This window comes from Podarcis muralis, chromosome 5, assembly GCF_964188315.1.
Source record: "Podarcis muralis chromosome 5, rPodMur119.hap1.1, whole genome shotgun sequence".
Classification (NCBI taxonomy): domain Eukaryota; kingdom Metazoa; phylum Chordata; class Lepidosauria; order Squamata; family Lacertidae; genus Podarcis; species Podarcis muralis.
In genome coordinates this window covers 7,954,070-7,967,755 of record NC_135659.1, presented here as the reverse complement: position 1 = coordinate 7,967,755, position 13,686 = coordinate 7,954,070, and the positions used below count along the sequence as shown (strand labels likewise).

The window sequence follows — 13,686 nt, the reverse complement described above, 5'->3', positions numbered from 1 at the left end:
ACCTTCCCGCTGGAGCGGTACCTATTTATCTACTTGCACTTTGTGCTTTCGAACTGCTAGGTCCCCGTCACGGGGATTCGAACCGCCAACCTTCTGATCGGCAAGTCCTAGGCTCCGTGGTTTAACCCACAGCGCCACCCGCATCCCATACATAACCTAGCTACATATAATAGATTAAATAAAGGAATAAGTATTATTAATCAGTAGGTTATATTATATAAATCAGTAGGCTGACAAGGCTACACTGAATGTGCAGGTAATATACCTCTGTAAACTGAAAATGAGCCTAACCTGTGAATGCTGATCCATTCCTCCCTCCTTTCCCTTGTTTTGTTTTACTTTGCTTTTTATTGTTAGTTATATAAACACAACACCCCCAATTAAATAAAGCAGTGCTTTATTTTTCGGGGGGCAGGGGTATGCATACCCCTAAACATTTTGTGAATCTGTTCGGTCTCATTGGGGGGCAGTATTTCAATATGAGTACCCCTAAACATTTTTTTTTAGAAAAAAGCACTGCAATGAAGTATTGCTATTAATAATAAAAATGGCACAAAGGCAAACTATCTGGTGAGCCTCACAGCTAATTTGGCATTGACTTTTAGCCTTGACTGCAGGCACTGTGGATTTAAGGGAGAAAGGGGAACCTAGGAGGTACTAAAACTCACATGCTGATTTGAGCAACAGGGAATTATTTGGACACATATTTCAGGTACACAGCATGTGGTGAGAAATAGTCTCGACACCGAAGTCTGCATCTTTTAGAGAATTGTAAAGTTTAGTTTCCAATAAAAGTAGGAATGTGTTTCTTGAGAAATTTAGCTGGATTTGTCACTCCAATCAAGTGTTTACCTAGTTTATCTCATAATGAAGTTGCAGAGCCCCACATGTGTTTATATATAATACAGCCTTGGAATTCACCTCTCTTTAGTTCTGCATTGCTGTTGATGCCACAGAGGCTCTGGAATTCCAAACCAAAACCCAAAGTTTACCACTAGAATAATTTAAAGTTGGAAAGCTTTTCCAAAGCGTAAAAATTTATACAAGGGAGGCGTTTGTGCTTTAATGTACTGTTGAAAAGGAATAAAAATGACAAGAGAGAAATATGTCTCTTATGGCTTTGGAACAGCAGCTAGACTCCAGTGACTAATGTAACAAACACACATGCACAATGGGACTCTGAACTTGCAATCATGCAATAACTGCTGCCTTCTTGCACCCCTATCACCTCAAGTGATTTGAAGGGCCTTTCTGAATAAATTGGTGATGTGTCATTGTTCTGGGTGGGTGGGAGTCATCCTGGGTGTGCACAGGCTCTTGAGAATGCCTAGAGGAAATCTCAATGTCCCGGGGACGCGGGTGGCGCTGTGGGTAAAAGCCTCAGCGCCTAGGGCTTGCCGATCGAAAGGTCGGCGGTTCGAATCCCCGCGGTGGGGTGCGCTCCCGTTGTTCGGTCCCAGCGCCTGCCAACCTAGCAGTTCGAAAGCACCCCCGGGTGCAAGTAGATAAATAGGGACCGCTTACTAGCGGGAAGGTAAACGGCGTTTCCGTGTGCGGCTCTGGCTTGCCAGATGCAGCTTGTCACGCTGGCCACGTGACCCGGAACTGTCTCCGGACAGCGCTGGCCCCCGGTCTCTTGAGTGAGATGGGCGCACAACCCTAGAGTCTGTCAAGACTGGCCCATACGGGCAGGGGTACCTTTACCTTTACCATTGTTCTGGGTGGGTGGGAGTCATCCTGGGTGTGCACAGGCTCTTGAGAATGCCTAGAGGAAATCTCAATGTCCAGGCCAGTACAGTGGCAGTTCTAAGCAGGGCTGAAATTTACGCTATATGAGTAAGTCCTTTTGAGCACTGGAATCCCTGAACAAAGAGACACTCCTGCTCACCCATATTTTCTCAAAAGATATGTTCTATGTATTCTACAATTTTGGTTTTGGATTTAATATAAAGAGTCAAGAATTTCAGAATTCTGCATTAATTCCTGAAAAAAATGAGATTCAGGGTGTTGTGAGAAGTCAGGCAATGGTACTTACATACGGAGCAACCCTGCTTAATTTTTGTCCGCAGAATCATAGGGGGCAACACAGCCCACCCTAAGCAGCCCACACTTATCTAATTAGTAAAATATATATATATATGCATCTCCGTTACTCAAGCAGAAATATGGTCTGCACTTGGGACACTCTGCCCTGATTAGGTATTGACCATCACCTTTCCCCCCTAGGACTGTCCAATCAGTCTGTGACAGGAAACTTGTATTTTTTTTATGTGCAGTGACAACCACACATAAAACTATTATTTTGGAGTACAGTGGTACCTCTGGTTACATACTTAATTCGTTCTGGAGGTCCGTTCTTAACCTGAAACTGTTCTTAACCTGAAGCACCACTTTAGCTAATGGGGCCTCCCACTGTTGCCGCGCCGCCGGAGCACGATTTCTGTTCTTATCCTGAAGCAAAGTTCTTAACCTGAAGCACTATTTCTGGGTTAGCAGAGTGTGTAACCTGAAGCGTATGTAACCTGAAGCGTATGTAACCCGAGGTACCACTGTACTCCTTCCATCCAGCCTAATCCTCAGTCCAATCACCTTTCATCTCGGGTATCCCCTACCCCGGAAACCAAATATTTAATTATCTTCTACCATGAAACACCACTGTTCAGTCTTCCTCAATCCAGCTCTTCTATGGTTCCGTCTGTTCCACCTAGCCAACCAATATTTCAGCCTGCTGCTAGACCTCCATGGGATACTTCAAGACAGGCTGCTCCACCTTTAAATAGCCTGTTTCCATGCTTTCTCCCCGTTGTGTCATTATGTCTTTCCTGTGTTTGTTATTTTCCACAGCTGGAATTAGGAATCTTGAGGGAATACAATCCCTTAAGAAAAATTCTCTATTCCAGCAACATATGAGATGAGTTCTATGGAACCCAGGTTAATTGTTTGGGAACCACAAAGCATTGACCTCAATTGTGACAAATGAAGCTTGGTGGGCCTTTGGGGCTCCCACTACATTGCTGGGCTAGCTATGAATATCCTGGAAAACATTTTGTTATCTAGAACACCAGATCCCCTGGAACCGCCCCTTAACTCTGCTGATTCCGGATTCCTAATATCACTCCCCTGGAATAACATCCTCCAGCCCTGTAATGCTCCGACTCATTAAGTATAAGCAAACAAGTTAAGTATATGCCATTGGTCCAGGAAACATATGGAGCCTGTGCAAATGAGCTAACTCATTGCATTGGGCAATTTTAAGCTGCAAAGCCATTTTACTCTTCGCCTGCCATTTTGACTTTGTACCTAAATGGACCATTTTTATTGACACCAAAATTGGGATTTGGTAGCTCTTGCTATTCGCCTTGTTAGTTAAGTACAGTGCAATATCCTCCATAGCATGCTATCACCCTAGAGCAAAGATTTCAAAAAAAAAAAAAATGCCGTGACCCTGTATGTTATATGCATCCTACATTTATTTGAAGACTTAACTGTGCAATATGGCATGAAAACTGAGAGGAACCAAATAAATGCTGCTGCCCATAATGCCAAATAGTAGTTATATGACAGAATTCAAATTGTACAGTAGTACCTCGCAAGACGAATGCCTCGCAAGACAAAAAACTCACTAGACGAAAGGGTTTTTTGTTTTTTGAGCTGCTTCGCAAGACGATTTTCCCTATGGGCTTGCTTCGCAAGACGGAAACGTCTTACAAGTTTGTTTCCTTTTTCTTAACACCGTTAATACAGTTGCGACTTGACTTCGAGGAGCAACTCATAGAACGTGGTGTGGTAGCCTTTTTTGAGGTTTTTTAAGACTGGTGATTTTTGAAGCTTTTCCAAAACTTTCCCGACACCGTGCTTCACAAGACGAAAAAAATCGCAAGACGACAAAACTCGCGGAATGAATTAATTTCGTCTTGCGAGGCACCACTGTATACAAAAATCAAACGGCACCTAGCACAGCTGATACAGCAAGACCTGCTGCCTCCCTCCCTTGGAAAGGACTTGCTTGCACTGTTATATGTTAGTCCCCACTAACACGTATTACTTATTATCATTATCATTTATTAAATTTGTATACCACCCTTCATCCACAGATAAGAATTTGCAACATAAAAATTCAAGATAAAGAACACAAAACACAGAATAATAACAAGAACGAAAGCAAACCAATTACCCCCACACCCCGTCAAAACGTCCTCTGCGTGCGCCTGATTTCCAGAGGTAAGGTATACTCTACTTCAGTGCCTGTACATCATGAAAACATTCCGTAATAGAAAGTTTAATCTGTTCTTCTCTGAAACTTCCTCATATAGTCACTGCATGCAGCCCCTCAGGAACCAAGAGGAGCCCCCTCTTGAGGGTGGAGGTTGACAGATCTCCAGATCTCTCCAAAGTTTTAAAACAATGTCTATGCGGCCGCAGAATCCAGCCACAGCTGTAAGTAAGCAACCTGTTCTTTCTGTAAAAAGGTGTGAATTCCACTTGAATATACAGTAATGCGTAAAATCATTTATTTTCTACTTTTTGTTCACTTTTTTCTACTGGAATCACCCTCCTTCAAGACTATTTCTGAATATAAACAGTACAATGAATACCATCTTCCAATTTTCTTCCACTCTTCCGAAAAGTGTAACAGTATTCACATTTGGCAAGGATGGTAGTAGTAAATGGCTTACAGATGGCTTTTAGTAAGAGCATTCTGAATTTTAAAACTAGCAAGGGTATTGTGCAGTAGACTGTAGTATGTCAAGAGGATTCTAGTATTTCCATGGCTAATTAGTTAACTACTTTCACATCTGTAGAAGCTGTGCTAAAGTGCATGAGTAACCTCTAAACTCAGATTTTGAAGTAGGGGAAGTAGGTGATGCAAATTGCAGTTTCTACATATATTGTACCTTTCACCTCCAGTTTGTGAAGAAAAGCCCCATTGTCTGGAATTAACTATGTTGTGTGAGAACTGCTGCTACACTGGTGTCAATTATTTGTCTGAAAATCTATGTCTCATGGAATGTGCATATTCCAATACCCGACCTTGACTGTCTTTGCAGTGAGATGTAGCTATGAGAAGCTGTTCATACCATTTTATTTTTAATAGATATTAAAAATAGAATGCATTTAGAATGAAGGCACTAACTCATCAGCTCTAATAGACATAAAAAAGTCCACTCTTGTAACAGATATGTTAACAATGAGCAACACAGAATATCTCTGAATGGCTTTAATTAATGAACACACACACACACACACACACACACACACACACACACACACACACACACACACACACAGCTTCTGCGGCAGATATTTTTCTAATTCGGTATTGTCTGCTAAAGTCAGCATCTTAATTGTAATATTTTATTGTAATTCAGTAAAATTAGGAACACTTCTGGCTCCTAATCCTCTCTCCACTTCTTTCAAGTTGCTTCCTCCTGTCACTTCCATCCCAGAACAGTCACTGCTGCCATTGTTCACAACCCCTGCTCCTCTTCTTAAAAGACAGACCACCTGAAATAAGGTTGCAGGCCACTGTTAAAGGTAAAGGGACCCCTGACCATTAGGTCCAGTCGCCGACGACTCTGGGGTTGCGGCGCTCATCTCGCTTTGTTGGCCGAGGGAGCCGGCGTACAGCTTCTGGGTCATGTGGCCAGCATGACTAAGCTGCTTCTGGCGAACCACAGCAGCGCACGGAAACGCCGTTTACCTTCCCGCCGGAGCAGTACCTATTTATCTACTTGCACTTTGACGTGCTTTCGAACTGCTAGGTTGGCAGGAGCAGGGACTGAGCAACGGGAGCTCACCTCGTTGCGGGGATTCAAACCGCCGACCTTTTGATCGGCAAGTCCTAGGCTCTGTGGTTTAGTCCACAGTGCCACCCGTGCCCCTCACAGACCACTGTTAGGGAACCCTTATTAATTAGTGGCCCTCTGAGCCCTCCATGCAAGGAGGAGAATGCAGTTCCTTATGGGACTGGTTACACAGTCCTTGCTTCTCTGGCTATACCTTGTGAAGAGGCCCTGTCCACAAGGCCCCCTTTGATGTATTCGTCATATTATATGCTGCCAATAGTTCCTTGACTGGGTTTGAGACCACAGCAATTTTAGCAAAGATCCCGGCCCGGCCTCAAGCTGTAGAGGGAAACTTTGTATGAAGTTCCATATATTCTCTGCAAAATGTCTTGTGCTTGTAGTCACCATGGTACATCTTGGTGAGTCCAGCATTACTAGCATGACGTCCATAGCATACACTTGTATGAAGGTGTGGCTGTGTGCAGCACAAACACGTGCCATGCAAACTGTCACTGAAGTTGTAGTTAGCACATGGAGCGTTTATATTCTAGGTAGTGTTGTGCTGTAATTGGATGCTGAGACTTTCCATATCCCAGAGACTCTTGTGCCACCAAGGCACGGCCAGTGAAGCACGGGATAAACGAAACTGTGGATGAGGCCTTTGTTAGTTAATTAAAACATCAGCCTAGAGTAATAAAGGCACCGTGTGCTAGTAGCTAAATCCTGTAATGACTTATAGATCAGGTGCTAAAACCTAGGGGTGGTAAACTTGTAGAACTTCGTTCTCAGCTCTACCTAATAGGGAAAGCTTGAGAGGCCATGGTAAATGAAAAAACCATACTAAACCCCAACTTTGGGAAAGTGTTAAAAAGAAAAGCCCACTAATCTACCCCAGGAAGGTAACCCCCAATTAACTCACCATCCTTTGCCCACTTCCCATTTAATCAACACCCTGGGTGTATAACGGGCATGCAGACCAAATGGTGAATTGCTTGCCTGGTGCAAAGGTTGCAGGTGTCACCTGTCATCTAGATAGCCTAGCAGAAGGGTCAGTGGTCATGATGCACGTTGACATGAATGACATAGGGAAATGTAGGTCTTGGAAAGGAAACTTAGGTTGCTAGGTAGGATGCTGAAAGCAAAGACCTTCAATGTAGCTTTCTCCAAAATGCTACCAATTCCATGCACAAGGTCAGCTTGACAGGCAAAGCTGTGTAGTCTCAATGCATGGATGAGACAGCGGAGCAGGGAGGAGGGGTTTGGCACTGCAGAACATTTTGGAACAACCTGGGCTTATAGAAAAGGGACAGAACCAGACTGGAACCAGACTGTTGGCACTTAAAATTTAAAAAGGTAGCAGAGCAGCCTCTAAACTAATTTTAAGGGTAGGGACACAGGAGCTGAAGAGGATCTGTTTTGGAACAAACCTACCACTGGAGATGAAGATGAAAAAATAATAATGATAATTTAAATGGGTGGGGGAAAGAACTTCGCAATGGGAGTGCAGGGATACAGGACAGTATTTCGGAGAGCTCAAAACATAGTAGTCTGAAAAGCTATGGCGCTCCATATACAAGTCCATATCTACACTTGAAACTACTGTTCAGGAATCCTAACAGTCTAGTTTAAAGAAATGAAATGAAAAGGCCTTCATGTTTCTGGTATTGTCAAACAGTCAGGAGTCAGAAATTCTTGCTGATCTAATATAAAATACTAGATCCCAGTGCATATTCTGCCCATTCCTTCAGCGCACTCTCCAAACACGGTCAATTCTGGGATGAAAATAACAAGCTAGCTTAATAAGAATAAAGGTTCAAAACAGTTTTAAAACAGCTAATTATCATACATGCAGCCAGAGAGGAAATCCAAAACACTGTCCAGTCAAATACACAGCAACATTTAACAAAAGAAATAAGTTACGTCTTTTAAAGCTTAATGTAAATGGAATGATTTTATGTACACAGCAAAGGTGCCACATGTAAACTGAAAACTTACATGGTTGAATCTTCTTGTAAAGGCAACTGCATTTGGTGCAGAACTGTATTTTTCTTTTTTATTCCAACCGCAGCTTGACAGTTCCTGGGTTAACAGTGAGAAATAGTTTAAGGCTGATGTAACTGTTTACCCACATTTTGAAACAAGGTAGGATTTTCTTATTTTATCATCAGTGCAGTTAACACAGTGCATCAAATAAAACACAAAACAACACTTTTCCTAACGGTTGCCAATAAGACTGCAATTCTGATATATAAAGGATGCCTAGCCGTCTAGCCACTGCAGGTTCTGCACCAAGATCTAATTGCTGGCACTGTCTGCAAGGAAGCTACCAGCTTGGGGAGTGGAGGCTTCTATGTGGAAGTTCCCTTGGGACAGCAGCCAAGATGTTCAGACAAGATAAAAGCAGTCACTCACACTCTTTTTCTGGTTACTGCAAGTGCATTCTGCTCCCTCCAGGTCCTACCTGCTGCTCCACCTTTGCTGCTCTATATCCCTACAACTGCTTTTTAACACTATCCATTCTCTGGTAATTTTTTGTGTTTACAAGGATGCTAGACTGAAGACAGGATTGCAGCATCTCACAGATTGTCCACTGCTAACTGGAAGATAATGGTAATGCATATGTACAGTATGTAAAGTTTAATTCTCAAAAGCAGATTTTATTAGTAAAAATGCTTTGGATGCCAAATTCTGCTGATTTGATAGGTATATTCTAAAAATAGGAAATGATTAAGTATTTAGACAGTGCAACAATAATTCCAAGATAAACAATTTTGCTCAGAACTAATTTTGTTAAAGAAGCAGTGTTCATTAATTTCAATGATAAAACATTAACAATTATTTTAAACCACCTCTATGATGTATTTTATATCTGCCAGGCTGTTACAATAACCCTTCTGTAATCTAGTGTGAAAGCAGTATTTACCAAACTGAGGTACAGTGTTAGTTCCTATAAGAAACTCCTTTTGGAAGACGTTAATTTGATCTGGAGTGTGCTTAAATAGGTACACACAATTAAGTATACCACAAATATTGCAAATCCTTAAAGTAAGGCAAGTTAAGGACATATTCAGAGAAAACGAAACAGCCTAGGCTGGATTTGTTATGTTAAGCAACTGCTCATTTCACAGCAGCTTGAAGGCCATCATTAAAGGATGCTTACGAAAGAACTGAATTTTCATCTTTAAACAGAATAGTTATTCATGCAGGAATAGCTTTATCAAACTGGACACCCCAAAACAAAACATATTTATTTAACCCACTTGTGCATGATTTCATTTGAGAAACAGAGAAGTCATTTTAAAATAAAACATGCATGCTAGTGAATGCAGTTTTTAAAAAAATTAGTTTATAATTTCAGGAAATGCAACAAAATGGTTTAGAAATCCTTGCAAGAAGACTGTACTTTGCTCTGATCCACAATTATTTCTCATTTAGAAACAACTACCTTCATGTCAGTGCTACTTTGCACAGTCAGGACAGAAAATGTGCCTGTAAAAACAGTCCACAGAAAATGGAAGATGAAACTTGAATGGAGTTCCACAAAGTGAATTTATGCCTTTCTTCTCAATGAAAATGTGTGATTGTGGGTCTGACCATACCTACATTTGTTTGAGCACCACCTGCTAATGGAGTGTGGCTGCTGAGAAGTTTTCCACCAGGATAATGCAGCCATCAGCCCAAAAAAGCTCCCCACCCCATCATAATCAAAAGTTCGGCCAAATATCCAATACTTTCCTACCCTGCTGCAAGCTTTCTTGCAGGCAGAGATGACTTGGGGGAGCATAATACCGGTAATTAGTGGTCACCACAAATTATGGCTGGCTAATAACTTCAGTGTCCTTGTATCTGTAATCTTCCACTTTGTTATCATAGAATGTTTGGAACATGAATTAAATATTTTCTCAACATTCAAACTCACTCAGGAAAACTACAAAAAAAAAATCCACCTGTCTCCCTAGAGGTTCAATTCCATACGATCTATAAGAAGAATAACTGAATAGCAAAAGTATACTTCAATGTACCGTTTTCTTCCTTTGCCTACCAACTAACAGTTCACTGGTCAACCAAATTACTCCAGATGACACCACTAGGTACCATTTAAAAATTATGTAACATGAAACACAAATTATTTGTACATGCATACACATAGTGGCACTCATATTTAGTTCCAGAATATATGCATGGGTTGACATAATAAGGAAATCTGGCTTGGATTTTACAGTATTTACAATCAAAAGGTTGTGTAAGAAAAACTTACCTCAGGCTGAATAGCTTTAAATACAGGAATATCCATTAGTGTTATCTGGCCCTTTGAAAAAAAGTGAGAAGGAAAGTAAGAGTTGTGTCCTTTTGAAATGAATGTTTCAAGATTGGGCCAGCTTTTTATTATTAAATACTAGAGAAATGGCCATCATAAAATGGTGTGCCCTCCCATTGTTCCTCGACCCTACAAAGAGCCATCTCTGCTTCCTGTAAAAGAGAAAATCTACAGTGGCAGAGGCTTAGATCATGGGTAGGCAAACTAAGGACCTGGGGCCGGATCAGGCCCAATTGCCTTCTAAATCCTGCTCATGGATGGTCCGGGAATCAGCGTGTTTTTACATGAGTAGAATGCGTCCTTTTATTTAAAATGCATCTCCGGGTTATTTGTGGGACATAGGAATTCGTTCATCCCCCCCCCCCCAAAAAATAGTCCGGCTCCCCACAAGGTCTGAGGGATAGTGGACCGGCCCCCTGCTGAAAAAGTTTGCTGACTCCTGGCTTAGATGCTAGGAATCCAGAAGAGGAGTGTAAACTGATCGTGCCTTTTCAAAGACAGATCTGGATTGTGTAAATGTTGGAAGCAGTGACTATTATGTTCAACTATAATAGGGTCTCTCTCTCTATATATATATGTGTCAGAAAAAGCCTTAAGAAGTCTAAAAGTTTTCCAGCACTGTTAAAGTATCAAATCAAATCAAATCAAATCCCTTTATTGGCATCACAGTATAAAACATTTCAAGTCACTGGGATAATTAAAGGACAAGGGTGAAGCTGCTGAGGGTTATAAGGTCACACTTGTGATCGTGTGCACTTAGATATTCTGCTTTGTCCTGTCTGTTCCCCGAAAGGATGAATCATTAGGAAACCTTTCGAGTAAGACTGTGGCTAAAAAGGAGGCTACTAAAGCAGTGACATATTTGTCCTGATCTGCCAGGAGAAACTTCATTTGACTTCTTCTTGGAGTTATAGGCCAGAAGTCCAACACTTTGCTCAGCATCAGTTGGTTGGGTCTGAAGTGTAAAGAGCTATCTAGTATCATCATCAATGAGGCTACAGAAGGCATTTATCTCCTTTAAGAAGTGAAAGCCTTGTTCAAATGAAGAAAACTAGCATAAATTCTGGTAAACCAATACAACAGTGGCTGAAATTAATGATTGCTATTCTAAGATTCCCCCCCACTGAACAATCTCTGCATGTAATGGATCCTTTCCATTAAGAATTCCCATAGCACCTAATAGTAAAACCCACAATACAAATAACCAAATCACATTACATGATACACAATACCACCAATAAAACAGATAAGTACAGACAAAGTGAAAAACAAATATTTAAAATACAAATCATTATTTATTTCTATGAGGGGAAGAAAGATCAGCTCACTAATACCTGTTTAAATAAAATTATTTTTCCTGCCTACGGGAAAAAACTTCCCTCAATAGGGAGTTCAAAAGTCTTTCTTGAATTCCTGCCACATACACATCAAATGTTGACAAGATCAAAAGAAGGGGCTTCTCAGAGGATTTAAACACTCAGGAAAGCCTTCTACAGAAAAAGGTTGTTATACAGATAGTCTGGTCCCAGGCTGCTTATAGCTTTAAAGATAACAACCAGCATTTTCAATACATAAGCCATTTGAATGAAGTGTGCAAATCAGGGTAGAAATATTTAAAAAAAGGATATAAAAAAATGGATATACATGGATATAAAAAATGACACCTGCCTAATCCTGGGATACTTAAGTAAATGTTATTAAAGAGTAAAGATGCCTCAATGACATAAGGAAAATGTATATTTAATACTCAGCTTGCATTATATAAGCAAATTGGATAAATCTAATACAGTGGTACCTTGGTTCTTGAACGTAATTTGTTCCAGAAGTCCGTTCGACTTTTGAAACGTTCGAAAACCAAGGCGCGGCTTCCAATTGGCTGCAGCAGCTTCCTGCACTCAAACTGGAAGCTATGTTGGATGTTCAGCTTCCGAAAAACGTTTGAAAATCGGAACACTTACTTCTGGGTTTTCAGCATTTGGGAACCAATTTGTTTGTCAACTAAGCCATTCAAGAACCAAGGTTCCACTGTACACAAGATATTTTTTTTCAGGATATAGGCATTAAAGTCTTTAATATAAATGTTAATTCAACCGAATCAGTGTCTTCTGCAGCATTTCACACACATGCAACTGAAAGTAAGCTCACCATGGTAATGGGTACAACACAAGCCAATACAAAACAAACTTAAACTTAAATGAAATTTCACAGTATAAACCTTTGGGCATCGTTTTCACTTAAATAAGCTCATTAATGTAAATTATATTTTCCCTGGTAGCTTTTAGTTTAAGTTTACTGTAAGTAAAGTATTTTAAACTTACCTTGCAGTCTCTTTTCTGTTTTATTGAAAAAGGGGGAAAGGAAGCTAGCTGCCTTAAGGAGCTAGAACATATTAAAAAGAAGGTTTAAAAACCTATTCCTATGTTTCATTAAATCTGTCTAACAATGGGATTTAAACTCTGCTACTGGAGTTCTTTATGTGCAAGCCTTGGGTTTTAAAAAACAGGCACAAGCCATTTTTCTTTTGTGTTAACCCCCCCCCCCAAATGCATCTATAGAGAGTCAATTATGATTAATATATCCTTTTACTAATACCCATTATAGAGCACTAAACTAAACTTTAGCACTACTTGCAAACCAGCTCATTATCTGCCCTCCTCACGTACTTACAGCAAATAATCCTAACTAACTAGAAAACCTAAAGATTAGAAATTTCCTCAGACAAAGAAGACCTAACCATCACAAACCACAGGCACAGTTGGTCTGAAGAGAGGGCTGGTTCCTATCCCTGGAGAGGAAGTAAAAGGCTTCAGGAAGTCCTGCCTGATTCATCTAGGACAGGCATGGGCAAACTCGGCCCTCCAGGTGTTTTGGGACTACAACTCCCATCATCCCTAGCTAACAGGACCAGTGGTCAGGGATAGTGGGAATTGTAGTCCCAAAACATCTGGAGGGCTGAGTTTGCCTATGCCTGATCTAGGAGGAGGCATCATCCCTATCAGGAATGTCTTCTAGCAGGATCTGGCAAATCATGTTATCATGCTATTAATCGAGAAAAGAGGTGCCGGAACTGAGTTCAGGTAAGTTCCAGCTTAAAAAAAAACCCCTGAATGTAATAAACATTAGGAGAAGAGAAGGTAGGTGTAGACAGGCAGAGAGAAAATTGAATAAGCCTGGACTCTTATACAGTTACCTGGGAGTGACTCCTATTAAGTTTAATGGGGCTTCTGTGGAAACATTTAAAGGATTGGATTGTAAGACTATTAAATTAGCAAACTATTCACTTATTAATTACTTACCGCATATTCCTCAGGTGTAACCTTCAGAACATCAAATACCACTGCATCAAAACTTTTCTTCAGTTCAGCAGAACCTTTGTCACTTAATGACTCCGAGCTGCTACTCTTCTAAGAAAACAAAAATACAAAATTGAAAATGTGAATGTATACCTGCTCAAAAGCCGAAAGAGAGGCTTTGGTGAATAAAAACATCTCAGCCTGGCGACTAAAGACCGACAGTGATGGCGCCAGGCATTTTTTCCTGGGGAGAGCATTCCACAAAGGGAGAGCACCACTAAAACATCCC

At 40.9% G+C, this 13,686-nt stretch overlaps 1 protein-coding gene across 4 annotated transcripts in view; it reads right to left on the bottom strand.

Annotated features, from left to right (window-relative positions):
• RALGPS2 (Ral GEF with PH domain and SH3 binding motif 2) overlaps window positions 1–13,686 on the bottom strand; it is a 123,596-nt gene that overhangs the window by 64,250 nt on the left and 45,660 nt on the right. For all 4 annotated transcript variants that reach the window (XM_077928240.1, XM_028732353.2, XM_028732356.2 and 1 more), the window contains 3 exons: window positions 13,401–13,508; window positions 10,045–10,095; window positions 7,782–7,865 (listed from right to left, as the gene is read on the bottom strand). In XM_077928240.1, the coding sequence (XP_077784366.1) occupies window positions 7,782–7,865; window positions 10,045–10,095; window positions 13,401–13,508 (243 nt within the window). The remainder of the gene's footprint in view (window positions 1–7,781; window positions 7,866–10,044; window positions 10,096–13,400; window positions 13,509–13,686) is intronic.